Raw genomic sequence first — 22,406 nt, forward strand, 5'->3', positions numbered from 1 at the left:
TCACTAAGCATAATGGGTTTGGAGACATCTAAGCCTGGTCAAACCTTCCCATGAGCATCCTTTACGCATTGTATCAGTGTTTTGCATGTCTCATCAGCGTCACGGCGGCTGACATCTCATTATGCAGCCAAGGTGGCAGTGGACAGGTACTGAGTGAGCATTAGAACTTTTCCCTTGCATTATTTAATTCATATCCTCCCATTATCCAATGTATCATGAAGCTGTGAACTAATTAAGTCCTGTGGGAGATAGTGATGGATTTTTTCTTCATTTTTTCTTTCACCCCACTTCTCCTTTCGGTAGTCTAAATTGCACTATATACAGATATAAAAATAATTCTGCAACTCTTCCTGAGATAATCATGGAGCAAGTTACAAACACTAATGATGCTGAATACAACAGTGGGGCAGAGGCCTGCTGCTTACTTTCTGTGACCTACTTACGGTGGCAACTATTTCAAATATAAATGGAGGAAAGGGCCTGAGTCAGTCTCTAAAGAAATCCATGAAAGCTATTTTGGAGGAGATATTTGGGCATGGAGCAAATCCCAGGAAAATGCCACATTGATGAACTTAAGCCTGATGAAGTCTGCTAGGCCACATGTCTGCAGCCAGCAGCTTGAAAATCCCAGCAATCTACAGGGTCCTCCACATTCAAACATGAGCCCAGCTCACTCTGTACCCATGGCAAACTGCAGCTTGGAGAGCAGAGTTGAAAGAGCGAGAATTGCCTCGCATCTCTGGAAACATACAGCTCTTTTCCTCGACTGAGGATCCTACCCAAAACGTTTCCAAGGGGTTTAACCAGAATGACAAATCCAAGTGACTGATTTGAGGCAGCAGCACAGATACAGCTTTCTTATTTTGGATGACAGCTACAGCCCATTTTCAAGCAGAGGTACACAACAACAAGAGCTGGAAGAGCTCTTTCACTGCAGAATTCAGCTTCCCTATCTCACGCAGATCATCCCAAAGTTAAGCTTCCTAGAGTCAATACCTTTTCATTTAACTACATCTTCGTATCTATTTATGAGGAACAATTTCCTCTTGCAAGGAGCAGTGATGCAGCGGCACAGCTGCCCAGGAGGTGGTGGGGTCACCATCCCTGGAGGTGTTCAGTGTGGAGATGTGGCACTGAGGGATGTGGTCAGTGGGCATGACAGGGGTGGGCTGAGGTTGGGCTTGGGGATCTTAGAGATCTTCTCCAACCCTAGTAATTCTATGATAATTCTCTAATACTTGGAGCTTCTTTATATCCAAGACAATGAAAAGTCTGAAGAACAACCACCTCAATAACTTACTGAGAAAGAACACTATGTTTGCTGAATTCTACGGATGATTTTGCTGTCAAACAGAAGGTGAGGCAACACCATGGAAATACTCATAACATACTTAGATGTGTCCAGAAAAACAGAGCAATGCACAAGTTGTTTTTATGTAATACCCAGCTGGCATGGGTACAGTCTAACTGCATGATGGGTTACATTAACTATTTCATGCAGTTCTTAGTAATTCTGACACACGGATCTGGAGTGAGTTCATGGGCTGATTCATAAAGGAAAAGAAGACCATTTCCAGTGCAAGGCTCCTGCTGGCCAAAGAAGCAGATCAAGCTGACAGAACTGTCTGCCACGTGCCCTACAGTAGGATCCTAATGCATGGATTCCCCTTCAACCACAACAGGATTTGTCTGTGAGCTGTTGGCAACAGGGATGCTAAGAGCATCATTTCATCACAGTCTGTGTTTGTCTCATTTCCACTGTATCTGCCAAATCCCAACCAATTGTGCTATTGAGAACTACAGACAGGTCCTCCTAAATGTCTGTAAGGATTGAAGAAACAAAACACCCTTTCCCTAAAGCTTGTAACCCCTAGACCCCAACCTCTGCAACAAATATTTGGAGGTTTTTTTCCTCTGTTTTCTGCCCTGAAACAAGTTTCTTCTCCTTTCTTACCAAGGCCCACTCCATGTTCTTGTTATCACATGACTCTCAGCCTTTCTGTCATGCCTCTTTTCATTTCTGCCACCCTGCTCCAACACCATCTCACCACCCCTGCTCCCAACCTGCCCAACAACTCAGCTGTTTTAAGGCACTGCTGAGCTGCCCACCTGCCTGGGCATCGTGCAGCTGGCAAAGGAATAGGCAAGAAGGACACAAAAAAAAACCAATAGAGAGCACAGTATCCGTGCTTTTGGAGTGCTTTGAGATCCTTCCATGAGAGCGTGGCAGAAGTGCCAGATGTTATTATAAAGAGATGCATTCCATTACTTGCACACAGAGTTGTGCTGCCTGCTAATAGCACCATTATCCTACGGCACGTGGTGCTATTAATGCATTTCACTGCTTGGTGCAGAACCTGGGGACCATTATTTCCAATGGAAAGGTAAGGCCAGTTCACATGACATGATTTAAATCTCTACAGTGAAGCATGCATATGCTGCACCAGGTCGTAAATCTTAATGGGATGCTGTCAGCAAGAAAGGGACCAAAATTGAAACCATTTATCTGAACTCCCCACCCATCCACCTCTGCTCACCCAGGCCAGTTTTGGGAAGAGGGATAAAATGATTCCAAATGCCTGCTGGGTTCATTAAGCAGCAGCAAATCCCAGATCCGAAAGCACTGCTGGTTTCATCCTGCACTCCCACCACTCCTTCAGGATGCTCAGCTCCCCAGTTCACCCCACACCAGGTGGAAAAGCCACAGCAGGGACAAACCTCACCACTCCTTCCTACTCTGGCTGCCACCTGAGCCAAAAAACAGCTCACCCTCTCGTTGCTGAGACTAAGGGACCACACAAAGCAGTAGGCGACAGCTCTTCTATGCTGCAGCCCATGCTCTACAGCAGTAGAGACATCTTCTGCACATCAGGTAAGGACAACGTGAAGGAAAGGAGTAGTTGCTTTCTGACCTGACACTGGCCTAAGCACGTCCTTGTGCTGACTTCTTGCATTTTCTAATCAGAATTTTTGTTGCTTGGCCTTCCCCATTGCTGTGTGTGTTGGGGGTAGCAGAGCTAGCCAACAAGCACATGGAAGAGGAGTCATCCTGCAGAGCATGGGAAGGCCAGGGCACTGTGAAGGCTGGCAATGCTAGGAGGGAAAAGCCTATTTATAATGGTCCTTCCCAGGTCAAGGGGAGACTTAAATATTTTTTTTCCTTTTTTTTTTTAAACCAGAATAAAAGAAAATAATGGTATTTTAAGATACTTGGCTGCAAGAGCAATATACATGTAAAACAAATCTACAGGGCAAATATTCAGAGATTCTCAGCTTATTAAAAGCTTCAGAATCTGATGCTGGAAACAACCCAAAATGTCTTGGACAGGATACTGATGCTGCTCTGGGGCAGGGTGGTAGATACAGCAACAGAACTTTCATTGTGGATAGAGATAAAAATTACCACGAGAGCTTTAACATAAATCCTGAGCAAATGAATTTCAGCTTCCCAGGTCTCACCTGTCCTAAGATGGCTGTGTGATAATTCGATTTACTGGAGGAAAACCAGCATTTGTTCTCATAAGCCAGGAGTGAAACTCTTCTCCCCTGCACCAGTAGAACTCCACCAACATCTCAGGAGCTGCTCGTTTAAGATGGTGACAGAAGGACACTAGACAGTCACAGAATACCCGGCTGCTCTGAATTCCTTGTCACAAGTGGCACAACCCAGAACTTCAGCTCCACACCTCCAAAAATGCTGCAAAGATCTGGGTTTGGAATCACACTTTAGAGATCGAGCCTTACAGTGATGTTAGCTCAGAGTCATGGGCTTTTGTAATAAACACATTATGGCCGTTTTCCTGCAAGAGAAACTGACCTGGCTCAATTCTGGATACGAAAGAGGAGCAAAACCCACGCAGAAGCAGAGCTGCACAAATGGTAAATGCTAAGTCTCTACTGGAGTGCTGAAACTCTGTGTCTCGTAGGCAAGATTTCTGACCAAGCAACAGAAAATAACACTTTCAGAACAGAATTTGCATTGATACATCAAAAGGGAGAGTTGTTTTAAAAAAAAATGAAAGGTACACACTGCCCAGAAAATAAGGCAAAGCTCATGGACATCTCATAAAACACAATTAACCATAGTTAACCATGAATACAGCTGCACAGCATTACAACTGCTACTCAAAGTTGGAAAGCTTTTAATATTATATATTGCTGCTGCTCAGCCTAAATTGTTTCTTTTTTCTCTTCTTTCCTTTTTTTTTTTCTTTGCCTCCTTTAAATGTACACAATATTACAAATTTAATTTTAAGCTGTTTGAATCAGTCTGTAAAAGAGATTTGATTATACCTGAGTGTTCTGGCCCCAGTTTTTCCATATCTCAGTAATCTTGGCGGTAATTGGCTGATTAGCTCCCTCACACTCCATCTCTGCCTCAGTTTCCATGGTAATGTTACAGGAGCTATTATAGATGAGAACTTCATCTCTTTCCACTTTAGGGCTGAAACGAGAAGGGAGGTTAAATGGGGTGTCATCAATCTTAATGAAATGCAATTATTTTTACTCTTATTAATCATTGCAAGCCATTAGCTTGTGGCAACTCCTGGCCACCATTTGTCAAACTTTGCAAATTTCTGTAATTTTGTTTCCATTCTTTTATTGTTTATTTGTTTCCCCCCCCCCCCCTTCTTTATCTGCACACGCTTACGATAAAATACATGCATAAATATCTCTCAGTGATGCCTTTCTGCTTCTCCAAACTATTGCAAACAGCAGCAAATGCCATTCTAGGACCAAGGAAGATAAGTGCAGACAACAGCTAGGGAATCAGCAGTGCTGGGATCAAAGATGGACTCCTACGTGGAGCAGGATTTGCTCGTGTCCCCCCTCCCCATCCTACTCACACTTAGCAATAGGGAATGAATAACTTGCAACTCCCCTAGGGCAAGTGGAGAAATTGGAAAAGCCACACAACTGGCTAACTGGTCCCTAATTCCAACTGTGAAAAAATGAGCTCATTTAGGGGTTCCAATTCCTGCTACCCAGCTGATTGCAATGATGCTTTGTTGCTAGCACTGGAACATTAACTTAGTAAATTAATTAAACTTACTTAACAGCCCAGACTAAGCAGATTCGATATATGTGCCAGTTACACTAACAGACATTTGCTCCAAAGCCTCCCCTTGCACAGGAGGGGAAAGTAATAGAGAAGGTGATGGGGAAGAGATATTTTCCCTGGGTCTTGCTGCTGACAGCTGCTGACTTTGGTAGAGTTCTGCTACAAGGAGCTATGGGAACCAAGGTCCCTCAAAGAGAGGGGAAGGCTTCCCCATTCACTTCTGCAGACTTCGGCTTGCTTCAGCAATGCTTTTCATTCCTTCCCTTGCCATCTCGCCTTCTTCTTCCCACCCATAAAATACACACCTTGCAACTCGTAGGAAGGAGAGCAGAAGCTTCAGACGCTGATTTAGAATGTTTGAGGTTGGAAGGGATCTCAAAGCCCACCCGTAGGCCATGGGCAGGGACATCTCCCAACCAGCATGCCCTTGGGCTGTGCAGGGCTGGTTCTCCCACAGCTCATCTGATCCAGTGCCTCACCACCCAACATAAAGACTTTTAACTCAACAAAACAGAGGTCAGGTCGGTAGAACCAGGATTTTCAGGAGTTTCCAGCTTCCTGAAAGACCCAGCTAACAGGATTTGCTGAAGCACCAAAGTCAGGAGCCTAACTTCTACGCAAATCAACCCAACAGCCAGAGCTTCCTTGAGAGCACGGTGATCAGGATGATTTGATGAACCTGAATTTTTCAAGCCAGGCTGGGTGCGATGGCTCAGTGCACAAACAACAAGCTGTTCTAACTGCACGTAGGGGCCTTTGTTCTGTTGCCCCTTCCTTAGGGTAGGAGAAGGTTAATGCACTAAAGGAAGCAGCCACGCTAGCAGCAGCAACAGAGAAAGAAGAAAAAGCTTTCTGCAAGTAGCTGAACCTTTTTAACAGCGAATTTTTATTTCTATATTTAAATGAACCTTTCCCTCTGCTGTATCAATAATCAAAAGCCAGCCGTAGGGAACTACAGTTGCTTTTGATAGCAACACTTTGAGAACTGCTCTTGTCCTGCGTGATAATGCAACGGACTGGGCTATCTTTCAAGACTGCAGTGTACTTCTTTTTCATGCGACAAGAAGAAGCTGCATCTTTAAATAACCAACTATTTTAAAGGGAGAAGAGGCTTGGTTTTGGCTCAGTGCAGCTCAGTTGGCAACCTGCCACTAATTGAAGTCAATGGAGAGGATCTCCAAGTGGTAATTCGCATCTTTGTACAGAAAGGTTAACAAGCTTTGCTTGTAGGCAAAGAGCCAACTCCCTCCTGTCCTCAAAGAAGTGAACCTGAAACTGTGATGCAGGATGATGTTAAGGAATGGCAGGGTTTTACAAGGAGGGGCAATTTGCAACAGGGAATCAAGGGAGGTATCCACACAGCAGCGATGTAAACAGTAAGATTTGCCCCTTCCCTTTCCTAAGGAATATGAATTTGACACTGTGTGAGCTTTAGGACAGAGTACACTAGAAGAGGCTTTGTTCAAACCACCTAGAACGAGTGAGAAAGAACAGAAAAGATTTAATATGTAGTTAAGTAAGCGATTATTTCTATGGTTTAGTTCCCATCCTGGGATGAATGTCTGAATCACTGAATCTTTCTGCAGAACTCATTCATCTGTTGTTTTTTTTTTAATATTATTATTATTATTATTTTCATTTAGGATTATTAATTGGAGCAACCAGCATGCATCATTTCAAGAATTCCCCAAACAATTCATTCAATCATTTTCAAACCCTTCGCCACAGAACGCACTCAGTATTTGGAAACCAAACGTCTTCTGAAATTAAGTTGGAAAAAACATTCTCAAAAGAAACTCAACTCTCTTCCTTTATTTTTTTCTTTAGATTTTCATAATCTTCACAATACAGATGTGTAATCAGTAAAGAGCCGAGCACAACTCTGAAAGCAACAACCAAAAAAAGACAATAAATAAAACCCACGAAAACAAATAAACAATAACCAAAACAACCAGTAATCTTGGGCTGCCTCATCACTGCCACGTCTGAGTTTCCTAGTGCCCTTCCATGATGGCATTACTACATTAACAGACAAGAGCCACTGCTATCTCTACCTGAACTGCAGTAAGGCCTCTGACATGGTACCCCACAACATCCTTCTCTCCTAATTGGAAAGATATGGATTTAATGGGTGGGCTCTTTGATGGAAGGAGGTCTGGTTGTGAGATAGCACCCAGAGAGTGGTGGTCAATGGTTCTAAGTCCAGATGGAGATCAGTGATAAGCAGTGTCCCTCAGAGGCCGTTGCTGGGACCAGTGCTCTCCAACATCTTCATCAACGACACTGACAGTGGGGTTGACTGCACCCTCAGCAGTTTGTGGGTTGCACCAAGCTGTGAGGTGTGGCTGACATGCCAAGGGATGGGATGACATCCAGAGGGACCTAGCCAGGCTGAGCAGTGCACCCAGGTGAACCTCATGAGGTTCAACAAATGCAAATGCAAGGTCTGCATATGGATCATGGCAACGTCCACAAGCTGAGGGATGTGAGGATGAAGCACAGCTGTGCCAAAAAGGACTTGGGGGTACTGGGGGGTGGCAGCTGGACACAAGCCAGCCATGTGACCTCACAGCCCAGAAAGCCAGTTGTATGCTGGGCTGCATCCAAAGCAGTGTGGCCAGCAGGGCAAGGAAGGGGATCTGTCCCTTTGATTTTAAGCTGTAAAGCCTCACACGGGGTACTGTGCCCGGATGTGGAGCCCTCAGTGCAGGAGAGACATGGAGCTGTTGGAGTGCATCCAGAGGAGGACTGCAGAAATGATCCAAGGGATGGAACACCTCTCCTATTGAAGACAGCCTGAGAGCTGGGGCTGTGCAGGCTGGAGGAGAGAAGGCTGTGGGGAGAGCTGAGTGTGACCCTCAGTATCTAAAGGTGGGCCCTAAGAAAGGAGACAGACTCTTTAGCAGAGTCTGTTGTGATGGGACAGGGGGAAATGGTTTCAAACTAAAAGAGGAGAGATTTAGATTGGATCCAAGGAGAAAGTTGTTTACAAGAAGGGCAGTGAGGCACTGGCACAGGTTGTTCAGACAGGTGGGGGGTGCCCCGTCCCTGCACACAGCCAAGGTCAGGCTGGATGGGGCTCTGAGCACCTGTCAGAATGGGGACAGATGACCTTTAAGGGTCCCTTTCAACTCAGGTGAGTCTATGATTACCTGCTTTGGAATTACACTGCTGATTGCAAAAGGAAGGCAAAGCTCAGCAAGACAAGTCAAGGCCCCTGAAATTCCTTGTTTTGAAACAAAATCAACTTAATTTCAAGTTGCTCCCTCCTATCTCAAGTTCTGCTGTTTTTGTGTGCTCCCCTTTCTTCTCCCCCAAAAAGGAAACTGATTTCTTTCTGCCTAGCACAGATTTTCTCTAAACTGGCAAGAATTAACTCTTAAGATATCCATCCCCTACGAATGAGGATCAAATCTCTGCAACCCCACTGAAGCACCTGGACAACACCAACGTGCACTCCCCATTGGAACAAAGCATACACTGCAACAGCATTCTATTTCTCTATTTAAGGGCTTATGTGTCTTTTGCAAAGTGCTGTTCAGCTATTTATTCCTTAATTCAAGTCTTTCTCTTGCACTTGGAAGTACGTGCTCTGCAGGTGTAAGTCCCCGCAGCGCTATTAAAAGCCAAGGTAACAACTCACACTTCCAGGCAACTTGGCCTTGGATTTGCAAAGCACCCTTGCTGGGTAAGTGTTGCACAGCCTGCTGAATTTCCTCTGCAACTTTTTACTCGTGAAACTGCACGGAGAGAAGAAGGGGAGGGGAAAAAAAATAAAAAGGCTTCTGCTTTTCATAATGCCTAATCTTTTTCCCCATTGGCATCCACCAGATGTTGCTTTGGATCAGAAGATAAATATTAAAACCTAAGAAGGAACAAAGCAGGCTGTTTACGAGATGGATTTTCTGATGTTTCTCAAACCCTTTAAAAAGATGAGAGAGGAGGGGAGGGGAGAATAGAAATGCTTTGACAGACAGAAGGAATGAATTTCACGACCCAGCGGAGCTCTCTAGTGGTCTCAAGGCCAAACTGCTCTGCTGGCAGCAGCCTAAGAATTAGGAGACATATCCTGGTGTCAACCTGAGAGTTAGGAATGATCTCCTTCTGCAGTCCATCGCTTGGCAGGGGCAGTGAATACCTTGTGGGGACACTGGTCACAGATCAGCCCTCTCGGCTGCTGGGGAGAAGAACTAACCTGGCAATGAGTCCAGCAAAGTGCTTCTGAGAAGGGCCAGCATCCTCCTGGTGCTGCTGAGCTCGGCTTTCCCCACACAGGTACAGGTAGGACCTGGGTCCTTTTTGGCAGTAGGAGCCCACCGTGACTTGGACATCACACTCAATAATAGTGGATCTGTCCTCTTGGCAGTCAGCAGAAGAATGGGTCAGGCTGCAGAGAAAGGCCAGGGATGCTGCAAAGAAGGGAGGGAAATGAATCTCAGAATGGCTTAAATTGGAAAAAAGCTTAAAGCCCACACAGTCCCAAGCTCTGCTGTGGGCTGGGTGTCCCCACCAGCTCAGGCTGCCCAGGGCCCATCCATGGCCTTGGGCACCTCCGGGGATGGGGCACCCACAGCTCTGGGCAGCAGTCCAGGGTCTCATCCCCCTCTGAGTAAAGAACTTCTTTACCTTATTTAACTTTAAACTTCCCTTTTTTTCAGTTTAAAGACGCTACTCCTCATCCTCTCGCTATCAGACTGTAAAAATTCCATCCCCCAGCTGCTGGGAAGCTCCCTCCAGGTACTGGAAGGACACAATGAGATCCCCCCCCAGCCTTCTCATGTCCAAGCTGAACAAATCCCACTCCCTCAACCTCTCCTCACAGGAGAGGTGCTCCAGCCTTCTGAACATCTTTGTGGCCCCACATCCTTCCTGTACTGGAGTCCCAGACCTGGATGCAGTACTCCAGACGAGGCCTCACAAAGGCAGAGCAGAGGGGGACAATTCCCCCCCCCACAGCCCCACTGCCATTCCTCTGTTGATACAGCCCAGGATGCTGCTAGCCTTCCAGGCTATACATGGACACTGCTGTCTTGTGTCCAGCTTTCCATCCACCAGGACCTCTCAGCAGGGCTGCTCTCAAGGAATTCTTCTCCCACTTTGTGCTCATATCTGAGATTGCCTCGGTCCAAGTGCAGCACCTTACACTCAGCCTTGTTCTCATGGGCCCACTTTTCAAGCCTGTCCAGGTCCCAAAACATGATTAGATGCCGTGAAACAAGTAGCAGTGCCTTAACCTTAACTACTGCCCTTGTGCAGGGCAGTAAAGCCTCCTTCCATCCTTCACTAACCATCTCTCCTTCCACATGACACAAGGCCAGGCCAGCAAGCACCAGTGCTGCGGTGGATAACGTGCCCTGCTAAGGATCTGGAGACTGCAAGATGGACTTTTTGTTAAAGCCATCATCTGGAGCCAGCAACAATTCTCCTAGCTGAGGGGTACCAGGGGCAGGTGAAGCAGAGCCCAGGCATGGCACCATGCTGAGATGCCCACTGCCTCCCTCCCAAAAGTGGGATGAAAGAAGGTGAAAGCTATCCAGATACTTCCCGATTCTGGCCCAACAAGGCAAGACCTCTCTGCCAGGGAGCATTTGCTGCCCTTTGGTGATGCAGGACAGCAAAAGAGCAGCCCTTGGGCCAGCCATCTCATCACAGCAGCCCAGAGAGGGGGACAGTGCTGACCCCGGTGTGATTTGAACACACAGCCTTCTGATCTGGAGTCAGACGCGCTACCATTGCGCCACGAGGTCAGGGACAAGCAGCCAGAGCAGCCCACGGGTGACTGATGTTAAGCAGACACTGACTGCATGCATCACTGCATCCTGAGATGCGTCCCAACCTCTGCTTTGGTACAGCAGATCCCTGCAGCTCCCTGTTCCTTGTGTGTGCCTGCACACATCTCCCCTTGCACGACAAGGACCTATGGGGGTGTGCTCAGAGGTGTGATGGGAGCAGCTGCTTTGCTCTGAGATGGATTTAAGGAAAAAAGATGCAAACAGAAAAGAAGTTCTCCTATTGCCAAATCTAGAAAATCAATACTTTAAAAAATGTGAACCATTATTTAGAACAAGAAAAAGGCTGCCTGAACCTTCACACGTTTTACAGCATCCTAGATCCTTTTCCTGCCCAAATTCACTCATAGTTCTCTTATTTGACATCAGTTCAAACACAACCAAAAATGACCCCTTTCCTCAGAGATCTCAGGAACATGAGACGAAGAGTCCTGAGGGAGTGATGGAATCGTGCCTATCTTGTTACTGTCCTTGACCAGAAACCATGCACAGAGACACCCAAGCAGCCCCATAGTTCCCAAGAAGCCTCGTGCCCTCTCCAATGCCAGGCTGCCATTCCCAAGTGTATTTCAAATGGTGCTACACATACCTGTGGTTTGGCAAATGACTATCAGCCAGGAGGGCTAAATGCTGCTATTAACCTCCCTCTGCAACGTTTTTATCTGCGGCAGAACAAATTCATTAAAGGAAGTCCTCCTCAAGAAAGCTTTTCTTCTCTCTTTTCAGCCAGTGTATATGCAGCTGAGATCTCATGAATACTGCTGAAGGACATCCATCCAGTGCAACCAGCAAGGATGCCACCCTTCCACTTCCCTCCAAGACCTGGACAGAAGGTGAATTTGTTCCCATTCTTAAGGTAAGGCTCCTTCTGCCTTACTAGCAGTAGGAAAGGCTGTGACACAATCAGATGTGGTCATGGAAATAACTAGATCTGATGCCTAACCAACTACAGTTATAAAGGGCACATGCTCCAGAAACACACCTAGAACAACATTTTCCTCTCAGGTGGAAGGAGAAAGGGACCCCATCTCCATACCCTCCAGCTTTGGTCCGTGCAGTGGGAATACCACTGCTTGGTACTACCTCTTCCTTGAAGATTTACAAGGTTCTGGTATTTCCATATTACCACATTCCCCTATTCCTGTAGGATTTAATACCCTTCTCAATTAGGAGAAAGTCTTGGCCCCCTTCTTCTGACCACTAAATGCAAATATCCCTCAGTAGCTGAAAGCTGCCATTCTCTCCTGCCACAGCAGTAATAAACAAATGCCAATTAAGGACAGTAACACACTTAACACACCCAAGAAGTGTATAAGCTACTCATTCTGGGATGCTTCGCCCTGCTTAATTGTTAACAATCCCAGAATAAAGCTTCTTTATGCTTTATCTATCCCATAAATATAGAACCCACTGATCACATGCTACACAATCACCAAGATTTAATGCACTCATCCCATCACAGCATCTCTTTTGAGGTCAGACACGACGGCAGCCAAATCTCTGCGTGTCGGTGATGGGTTATGGACCAGCTGTCCCCAACCCACTCTTTGAAGGATGCTCTGGCTTAAGCCAGGATCCTGGGCTGTTCAGCACCAGGGCTTTGTTCTGGGTCACTGTTTAATAACAACTGTCAGACATGTGATGAGACTCAACCCTACAGGAGTTCCAAGGGCAGCTGCAGATGGATTGAACAACTGCCCAAGGAGTCCCGGTGCCAGAGCATGCATCCATGCATCTCTCACGTCGCAGGAAGCAAGATGCAATGTCAGCTTCCACTCAGCAGAGGAAAAACAAAGAAGTGGGTTACAAATAAAAGAAATAAAAATCGAAAATAAAGATAAAACGAAACAGAGAGGAAAAGGAAAGACCTTCTAAGGTCATCATGTCCAGCCTCTCCCTGTGAAGAATTGCTCCCTGCGAGACATTCATTTTGCACAGCCAGGTTTCAGAAGTCCCAAGAGGTGACCTGGCAAGCATCTATTCCACAGCCTGATAGATCTCACTGTCAGAACACTCTTGCCATGTAATCAATATGGTGGGTTTTTTTCCTCCCCTCCTCTTTCTTAATTTCATTTCCAGATTTGAAGGGCAGAAGGGACCGTTTGGACACTTTGATATCTTCAATAAATGTGAGAGACCCCCATCACTACTCATGTTTTAATTGCTACAGCACTTCCCCCTCAGGTCCTCCACACCTACGTGTTCAAATCACCCCATTTCCCTTGTTATATTCCCTGTGCTCCTACTCAATGCATCCCCTTGGTACACTTCATTTCTGCATCCCAAGCTCCTTTCCCTCACTCCTTCTGAGTGTGCTCCACCAAGCCATGTCTCTTCCTTTCAAACCAGCCTCATTTCATTCCTAGTTTTTAATCATCTTCTCTAAGCATCCATTTTTACCAGTGTAACCTGACTAATAGCAGGTCATGGATCCCACATAAAAAAGCCTAGGCTTGCATTCTTATTCCTGGTGGTCTGAACAAAGCATGTTTAAGTACTTTCTGTGCTCAGGTCATACCAATAGTCAACCCAAAACCTCACTGCAAAGCCTGCTCTTAAGGAAGACCCCATGGGACAGGCTCAAGGAAGACCAACAGTGCCTCACACCTCAGAAAACTTTGTTCTTTAAGGGAAAAAAGTCCCATTGCCCATCTGCAGCAGTAGGATTCTAAGTATTTGATCACACAAAAAAGCCAAATGGACCAACTAAGGATTCCCACATGAACATATCTCATCGTAAACAAGGTTGAGCACAACATGGCCCGTCACCAAGTCCTGAGGAGAGAGCCACCCTGATACCCCCAAGCTATGCAGGGGAGGCATTTCTGCTTCATGGTGTTTTCCAACGGGAGAAACACAGCTTCAGCTCTTCATTTAGCATCCCCTGGGCCAAGCAAAGAACTGGGAAATGGCACCTGAGCTTCACATCTGGCTGCACCTGCACAGAAAGGGCTCCGCAGCCCCAGGACCTCTCCTTTTGCTCTTCTCCATGGCTCACATCCCTAGAATCCTTTTGTCTCCTCTTTCACACGGAGGAGGCTACAAAAAGAAAGGACATGAGAGCTGCAAGTGGCAAACACCTCCATGCAAATGGTAGCAGGAAAAGAATGAGGTGAGACTGCACTCGATGCCATAAATAATGGAGGATGTAATGCACTAAATATTAGGGGGAAGGAAATCTGGAAAGCAGCACTGATGTTATATACAGATGCAGAGCCACATGCATACAGGCTGAATACACCTCTCAGTGATGGTCAATAGCCTAGGAAACCCACAAAGCACTTCTTCAGTGGGTGAAAAAATCCTGTAAATGTATCATTGAAGGAAAAAAAAATTGGTAACTCAGCTGCTGAGATTTGTGAAGTGCAAACCTACAGCGGGAGACAGAGAAGGGTAGCTTCCAAGTGGACCTAAACTCGTGTCCCTTTGCTTGGGGAGGTCTCACTCCCTTTGCATCTTCCCACCCAAAAACCTCAACCAGCAAGCACAGAGGAATCAGCATTCACTTGCTGACATCTTGTGTCAGGAAAAAGAATTGCAGATCTGCCTGTCTGATGGATTTCCTCCTGCCACCTCCGTGCCCAGTGAAGCCTGAACACAGTTCCTAATGTTTTTGTACGTTTTGTAAGGATCAGATTATATTTTGGTTCTGCTGTTCTTCCCTCAAAGATCAGAATGCCTTGTTTTATATGTTGACAGTGCTGGGGCTCTGAGGCTGATGTTTAAAGTAGCCAAGAGGTGCCTGAATCATAGAATAGCTTGGGTTGGAAGGGACCTCAAGGATCACAAAGTTTCGACACTGCTGCTTTGGGTTCAGAGCCCTAAGGAACTGCTGTCACTGTGCACACCCCATACACAGCCATGGAGCACATGTGGCAGCTCTGGCCACAGGTGGATCCGAAGCCCATGGCCGTAGATGCAAAAACAGCCCCTGCCAGCAACAGACTTCACAATTAACTCAAAAACCAGAAGCCTACGTTGGATCCTCTCCTCTCCCCAGGGCTGCTTCTACTTTCTTTTTCTGCTGGGCAACGTACACTGCAACCACTCCCCCTTTTGGATCAAGATAAGGTTTTAGGAGGTATTTTTAACACAGTGTCAGACTTTGTGCCTTAGCTGACCATGTAAACGCGGGGCGAGGCAGCTAAGGCTCGTTGTCGTTGCGTTGCCCAACAGTTCACAAGGGCTGCCACAGATGGTGACCAAAGTCTGCCCTGGGGAAAATCCAGTTCCACGCAGGTGAACCACTCCTCCATTCAAGCCACCTTGGAAAAGAACAGAAAATGAGATTAAGACACAGCCCAACAGCCAGTGATCATCAGGAGTACGCCATCATGCAAAAAAAAAGATCACAATTCATCACACAGCACTTCAAGAAAGAACTCTTCATGACTTACCCCAGTTGCAGTGCACAGCTGTCACCACCAGCTGAGAGATGAAGGTCAGGTTGGAGGAAGCCCAGCCCCTGGGGACATCCAGGCCCAGCACGGGGTATTCACCAGCAGGGAGCAGAGGAGGGGAGCACTGCAACTGCGAGTGGGTGAGGGTGACCCCGCTACAAGCAGAGTCTCCAACAAAGACATGGATGGTGTCCATCTCCATGACCTGTGATATGTTTATTGTTAACAGGAGGGCAGTCACGACAAGCGAGAGGAAAGTTGGCGTAGACTCCTCGTTGTAATTAATTTCTCCAATATCGTAGGAGATGCCATCTACTGCCAGCCTCACAACCGTGGTACCACTGCCTGGGGGCACCGTGCACTGGATGGCTACACAGGTGACACTGAGGACAAGGCATGGGTGCTGACCAATGAGAACAGACGTGCTGCCCTTTCCTTCCAGTGCTACACCTGCAAAGGTGAGCAGGCCTCCGCCATTGGTACTGAAGTTTCTGGGGTAAAGCTGGAGCACTTGAGGCGTGGTGGTGACAACACGGGATGCATTTCTGAAGCAAGCTCGCTCTCCTCTTCTGATGGATATGGAGATGTTATGCTCCCCTGGGGCAACGCAATCCATCCGACACCTGATGTTGGTCTCATTCCAGAATGTGACCTTGCACACAGCCTGGTCATTCACATGTACCACAGGGCTGTCATCTGGCCACGCCAATCTCTGCCCTTCAATGGTCACGTCGGTGTACGTCCCATTGGGCCCCCAGGTCACCACATCTACAAGAGGAGTCAACTGCTCGTGAAGGTGGAGCGTACAGTCCCCAAGGCAGACACTGCTGATTCCATTGACAGTCACTGTGACATTAAGAGCCCACGACTCCTCAGCCTGCCACTGGTAAGGCAGAAGGTCTGTCCCTGGAAGGACCATACACTTAATGCTACTGTTGTCAGAGCTCTGGAGCTCGCAGGAGTAATTACCACCCAGGCTGACCTGCACCAAATCTCCTCTGGATTTTAAAGCAATACCTGATATAGTAAGTAACATTCCACCACAGACTGACCCTTGTGATGGGAATATGGAGGTTATCTGCGGAGTTACTGTGATGCTCTGCAGCCTTGCTGTCACACGAGAATATCCAAGCTGTCTCTGGATAACCTGGACAGGGTAAAGCCCAGGTTCCAGGTTGCTCAGTGGTAAAGAGCACTCATAACACATTGCAGTCTCATTGTCACGTAGCAGCTCAAGCTCACACTCGCTACCTCCCAGCTTAGCCACAGATCCAGTGATGTTTACACCCTGGATTCTCAAGAGCAGGTTACTGTCCAAGATTTCCAGGTCAACTGCAGTAACCAGAGGCGTCAAAGCTCTTTGGTAATTAAAGGTGATGCTTTTTGCAACAGGAACATTTTGAAGTGAGCTATTGCTAAGGAGCATATTTACTCTGATAGGGACATCTTCAGAAAATTCATTAGACAGATTAGCAGCTGGTGGGGTCAGGCACCAAATGGTCTCTTCTGCCAAGTGGGTAACCAGACAGGTTTGCTCACTTATTGAAACGGAAACCAGCGACCGACTTTGGCTAAAGCCCACCCCAGAGATTGTGAGCAGTGTTCCACCTGAGGAGAAGAACAAAAGCAGAATATTATGTGCAAGAAAGGAATGAATGACTGTCTGTAAACATTCACAACACACAGCGAAGCCAATAGGCATAACAGGCAGTCTTATCCAGGCTGAATGGAAGAAATAATTCAGTCTTTTTTTTTTGGAACAAGACATTCATCCACATGGAGAGGAGGAGCCTTAAGAGGCTGAGCTACCAACCAAGAGGTGACACATTAACCAGGGTAAGCACAAATCCCAGCCTCAGGATTCACGTTGACTATGCAGAGCAACACTGTCATCCTGCCTCCAGTGTGCTGAGGATAAGAACAGCACTGAAGCAGCAATCCAAATTTTTTAGGAAGTGATAAAGATGCAAAACCTTCAGCATTAAGCTAACCAAGTTAATATTCCACACTTCCAAGCCCCTAGCTGCTTCACAAAGCCATCTGAAACATCTCCTCTCCATTTAGTTAGCCTCCCAGTGCCCTGCCTTGCTTCACCCTCTTTATCCATTCAGTCCACGCCCTTCCTTTCCCAAGGTCTAGTTGAAATACACATTTCAACAAGCTCAAATTCTGTGTCCAGACAGTCACAGCAAAAGATAAGAGATAAGGGACTGGGGAAGGATTGGAGTTTTCATACCAATGAGATCCTAAGTCAGCTTAAGCCCTTCACAAAACTGCAGCCAAGAGTTAATCAGTTGTTACCTTCCAATATACCCCTTAAAATGAAAAGAGGGGTGCAATATTTTTTTTTCTTAACGCAGTTAACTCTTCAGAAGCAGCAGCCTTTGCCCTCTAAGCTCCAACTAATCTCTAGACTTTAAAGGCTTTGGCACTTCTCAAATCATTGAACTAATAACATAGCACAAAGACAGAGTTTTTCCTATCTTCAAGCATGTCGTGAGGCTGGGAACAGAATCTGGGGAGGACCTGAAGTTACATCACAGAAATCTCTGTCTTCCCTATAAGAGTTTCAAAGAGTTCATGTAATATTCACCAAATGGATTCAACTCTCCTCCACCCCCAGGCAAATAACAAAATAAGATAACCCAAATCTGTGCTTTAAGATCTCAAGTAAAAATTTTGTTTTTAATTCAGTGATAACTTGCTCTGAAACACAGCTAAGTGATTTCCAGTGTTTAAAGTTTGGAATAGGATTAATCAATATTTCAGTTTTGATTAAAATTAAAACCAAAAAAGGCTTTTTTTTTTTTTTTTTGTATTTTCGAGTTCACAAAAATACATGTCTCTTTTGGGATTAATTGAAAACAGTGTTTGCTTGAAACCAGAATTGTACCCTACCATCCACTTAACTTCCAAGCATAAAGTCATGAAAGACGGAGGCGTAATGACTGAAAGATACAGCACGCATGAGTCAGGTGTGGGTGTGCTTTGTTTCCCCAAAGGGAACATGTAAAGACTTGGGAAAATCAAACCCAAAGCAACAGCCAACCAGACTGAGGGATGCTTGCTGAAATCCCACATTCCCAGGCTGCTGCAGTCTGACGTCTGCATAATAAAGAGTCAGAGATTTAAAACACCCTCATTTAAACTGATGTGAAATGGGATGCCCTTTCCAGTCCTGCAGGGAAACTGTGCCCTTGATCCCTTTAACCTCTGTAAGTGGCTGCAGATGTACTGCTGTTATTTACCCAAGAAAGAGCCACAACACGGCTCGACGCTGAAGACCTCCGAGATGTAGTGGATTAACAGCTCAACCCTGCAAAAGAAGCAACACAGAAGGTTTGAGGGTTTTGCTTTGTCTATGGAACATCTTTGCTTTCTTTGTTTTTGGGTTGGTTTTCCTTTTTTTTCCCCTCTCCTGATGCAATGCTATTCTCTTTTGCAGCTTCCTGAAGACTGGTGGAAGGCCAAATGTTCACCTGGCACATTCTCTTTGTTAAATGTTCCTAAAAATCTCAGCAATGAGCCCACCAAAGCTTTCCTGGTAATTTGAGCTATATCTATTACTGAGCTGTATCTTCAGGGAGGAACATTTTATATGGGCGTGTAATAAAAGGATGAAGGGAAATGTCTTTAAACGGGAAGAGGGTAGATTTAGACTAGATATTAGCAAGAAATCCATTGCTGTAAGGGTGGTAAGATGCTGGAACAGGTTGCCCAGCAAGGCTTGTGGATAACCCCTCCTTGGAAGCATTCCAGGCCAGGCTGGATAGGGCTGTGAGCAACCTGGCCTAGAGGGAGATGTCTGCCTACAGCAGGGGGGTGATAATAGGTGATCTTAAAGGTCCCTTCCAACCCAAAGCACTTTATGATTCTGTTATGAACATTGTCTTATCGAGTACAAACCTGTGGGCCAAGCACAGTCCATACAGTACAGTGAATTGTCTATCAGAAACAAGAAAGAATCTGCTAAACAGATCCCAGCATACCAATGCCAACAGGAGATGTAAGAGCTCCAGAGACCCCAGCTGCCTTTCTTCCCCTACTCCTCTCAGGGAAGTAGACTGTGGTGATAACTTGGAGCAAGACAAAAACCAGGCATAACCTCCCAAAAGGCACTCAGACAGCTTTGCTTTTGTCCCACTTGCATCTATTTGTTTTTTCTCATCACTCTCCTTCCAAAAGCAATTCTTGACCTAAAAACATGCCCTATAGAAGTAGACCTTCCCACGCCTGCAGTCTATCCCACTAGAGATCAGAATTGTCTTTTGAGATGATCAAGCTACTTCAAAGTCACAGAATATCCAAATTGGAAGGGATCCACCAGGATCACCAAACCCAACTCGTGGCTCTACACAGCACCACTCAAAGCCAAATTCTGCAGAATCATTAAGGTTGGAAAAGACCTCTAAGATAATCCAGTCCATCTACCACCAATATTGCTCACTAAACCACATCCCTAATTACTTCATCTACCCTTTACTAAACACCTCCAGGGATGGTGACTCCATTTCCCTAGTCCAAATAAAATGATGTAAAAATTGTCCAGATGAAGCATATATATATATATATATATTTAAACTAACCTTTGTTTTTCTCATTAAATGTCTCTTCTCTTGTTTTCCTACAGCAGGATTTATCTGCACTGGACATGAGTTGTTGAATACCTTTGTTTGCCCAAATATACATTTCTGATCAAATCAACTGTTTCTCTAAAATGTTTCTCTCCCACCTCCTACCAATCCAAGGGGAATTAACTGATAGCATTAGCAGCTTGTGGAGTTCCAGAGATCAATATATTCATAACTTTATATCATACAGCAGATTTTCATGTTAGAGACAGCATTTGTGAGTTCTTACTTTTCTCTTCAAATTAACTCTAAGATACCAAACAGGATGGAAAAATAAATACATATATATCTTAAGGGAAGTGCACACATTTACACACCTGTTTGAAGCAAGAGCAACACCACTGATGATGACAGAAACGTTGTACCATCCTGCAGCCAAGGCTGGAAGTGTCACATTTACACCACTGTCCATCTGTGCCTGGATTTGTGCCCACATGCCCCCGATTTGGACCTTGATATCTGACCCTCGGTAGTTTGCAAAGGAGGATATTCCAATCTGAAGCTCCTGACCCCCTGCAAAGAGGAATTCCATTATTTCAGTGCCAGTGGTTATTTGAATACATATAACCATTTCCAGCATGGAGTCCTCTCATCCCAGACTAGGTCCAGCTATGCCCATCAGCCAAAACCCAAAAACTACAAGACTACAGTGTTTGTGTTCTATCAATTCCTTCCTTCCTCTCAATAAGATCATCAGATGTTAATATTGTGAACTTGGCTATGATCACCTAGAGCCATTCTCAGTCTACTGATACGTATTCAGGGTAACAATTATGCCCTCAACGTAGATACCCTAAACACTCACAATTGGTTAGAGCCAAATCCAGACTTTCTGAACCTCACAAACTGGAGCTGAACGAGCTATTATTCCTAAATCCCTACAAAGATCCAGGCCACATTTTTCAGCACTTTTGAGAGTATTTAAACGTTAATGGAATCTCTTAAAGCTAACTGAAAATCAGATGCCCGTGCATGCTCCACAGCACCTTGCTTTTAGGAAACAGGTCAGTCTCCCCAGTTTAAGTTCTGTTGTGAGATAAATAATATTGAAAATAGAGGTCATTTTGCCTTGTGTTTTCTGCAGTAACAGAAAAGGACAAGGATTGTGTGGAAGGGAATTTTGTAACCTGAATTCTTCCTGAAATAGCACAAAATTTATGTTGGCGTAGATCAGTCCAAATAAAGGCTCTGAGACAGCTTTCTCATCAATGAGGAAAAAGTGTCTTTATGGCAAAGTTTGCCTTCTTTTTAGGAAGATTTTCAGAAGACCACAAGCAAATTCTACTACAAAACTGCCAATTTCTCTTCACTGACCACATAACAGGCACGGGCAGAGATGTGTTTAGTAGGTGAATCACATCCTTTGTCACCTCTAGAAGACACTGATTCAATTACAGAGGTCAAAAGGTGTCTTCCAGCCCAACTCCCTTTTGTCATGGACAATCCTTACCTAAATTCAAACAAATGGTTCTAACACCCCTTTACCATGCACATGATCCGACCAGCCTGACACACTCATCTGCACGCAGAATATCTACCAAGGGTCAGCTCTCCAAGAGCAGCCCCATTTTCACCCACCCCCCCCTTTCTTTCCCCTGAGCTCTCTTCACATTAAAAGTTGACTATTAGAAGTTGGCCATGGTTTATCCCAGCCACACAGGGATGGCTAAGCTGTTTTATTAAGACGAAGGGAGAGCATAAAGAGAACTTCATAGGTTAACCCATCCTAAAGCTACAGATCTGAGTAGTAATTTGGTCTACCAAGCACAGATCAAGGACACTTGGCTCTAACACAGCCTCCTCAGCAGGCACAGTCCCTGCAGCCTCACAGGATCTCTCCATAAAGCAGGAGAATGTGTACAAAGCTCCTCCAAGAAGACCTGGAAACCAGCACTCTTCCATTCAGCGCACACAGAGTCAAATAAAGTTTGAAAGCCTGTGAAGCTGCATATATTAATAACATGAACTCTTTGGACTCTTGGTCAATTGTCAGCTTAATCTTAGATGCCTGGAAGGCATCGGTGTAATTTATTTATTCTTTTTATTATATAGGAGGAAAATTATATTAAAAGCTGAAAGGGTGAAGGTTCTGAATAGCAGATTGAACTCAGTCCCAGCATCATCTGAGAGACACTGTAACACTAAGGAGTTCCTTGCACTGGAAAAGGAAATGCCAGAGTGCATCCTTGTAGGAATGAAAGTAGGGCACATCAAAAAATCAGAAATATTCCCATCTTCTTCCTCTTACTGTTCTTCTTACAGATGGAGAGGCAACAAACAGCTGAGGTCAGGTTGGGCTCTTCATCCTCACAGTACTGAATCCAGACCTGGAGCTCCCTGAGTCCCAGACCACAGGCTTGCCTCAGCCAGCACAAAGGAGGAAGACTATCACAGAATCACCAAGGTTGGAAAAGACCTACAAGATCATCCAGCCCAACCATCCACCTACCCCCAATAGTTCTCACTAAACCATGTTTCTAAACACAATGTCTAAGAGTTCCTTGAATACCTCCAGGGTTGGTGA

General features: G+C 45.5%; 1 protein-coding gene and 2 non-coding genes across 3 annotated transcripts in view; all 3 read right to left on the reverse strand.

Moving 5' to 3' along the window:
- PKHD1 (PKHD1 ciliary IPT domain containing fibrocystin/polyductin) overlaps positions 1–22,406 on the reverse strand; it is a 219,744-nt gene that overhangs the window by 162,961 nt on the left and 34,377 nt on the right. The window contains 6 exon segments of the mRNA XM_065731064.1: positions 4,294–4,444; positions 9,258–9,471; positions 14,973–15,116; positions 15,249–16,859; positions 18,500–18,567; positions 20,200–20,395. Of these exon segments, the coding sequence (XP_065587136.1) occupies positions 4,294–4,444; positions 9,258–9,471; positions 14,973–15,116; positions 15,249–16,859; positions 18,500–18,567; positions 20,200–20,395 (2,384 nt within the window).
- On the reverse strand, positions 10,254–10,372 carry LOC136045342 (U6atac minor spliceosomal RNA). Its single transcript, XR_010621906.1, has one exon. It is a non-coding gene; the product is annotated as a U6atac minor spliceosomal RNA (small nuclear RNA).
- Positions 10,738–10,809, reverse strand: TRNAW-CCA (transfer RNA tryptophan (anticodon CCA)). Its single transcript has one exon. It is a non-coding gene; the product is annotated as a tRNA-Trp (tRNA).

The sequence above is a fragment of the Cyrtonyx montezumae genome, unplaced genomic scaffold (assembly GCF_038088225.1).
Source record: "Cyrtonyx montezumae isolate F1298 unplaced genomic scaffold, pur_monq_1.0 scaffold_13, whole genome shotgun sequence".
In the NCBI taxonomy this organism is placed as follows: Eukaryota; Metazoa; Chordata; class Aves; order Galliformes; family Odontophoridae; genus Cyrtonyx; species Cyrtonyx montezumae.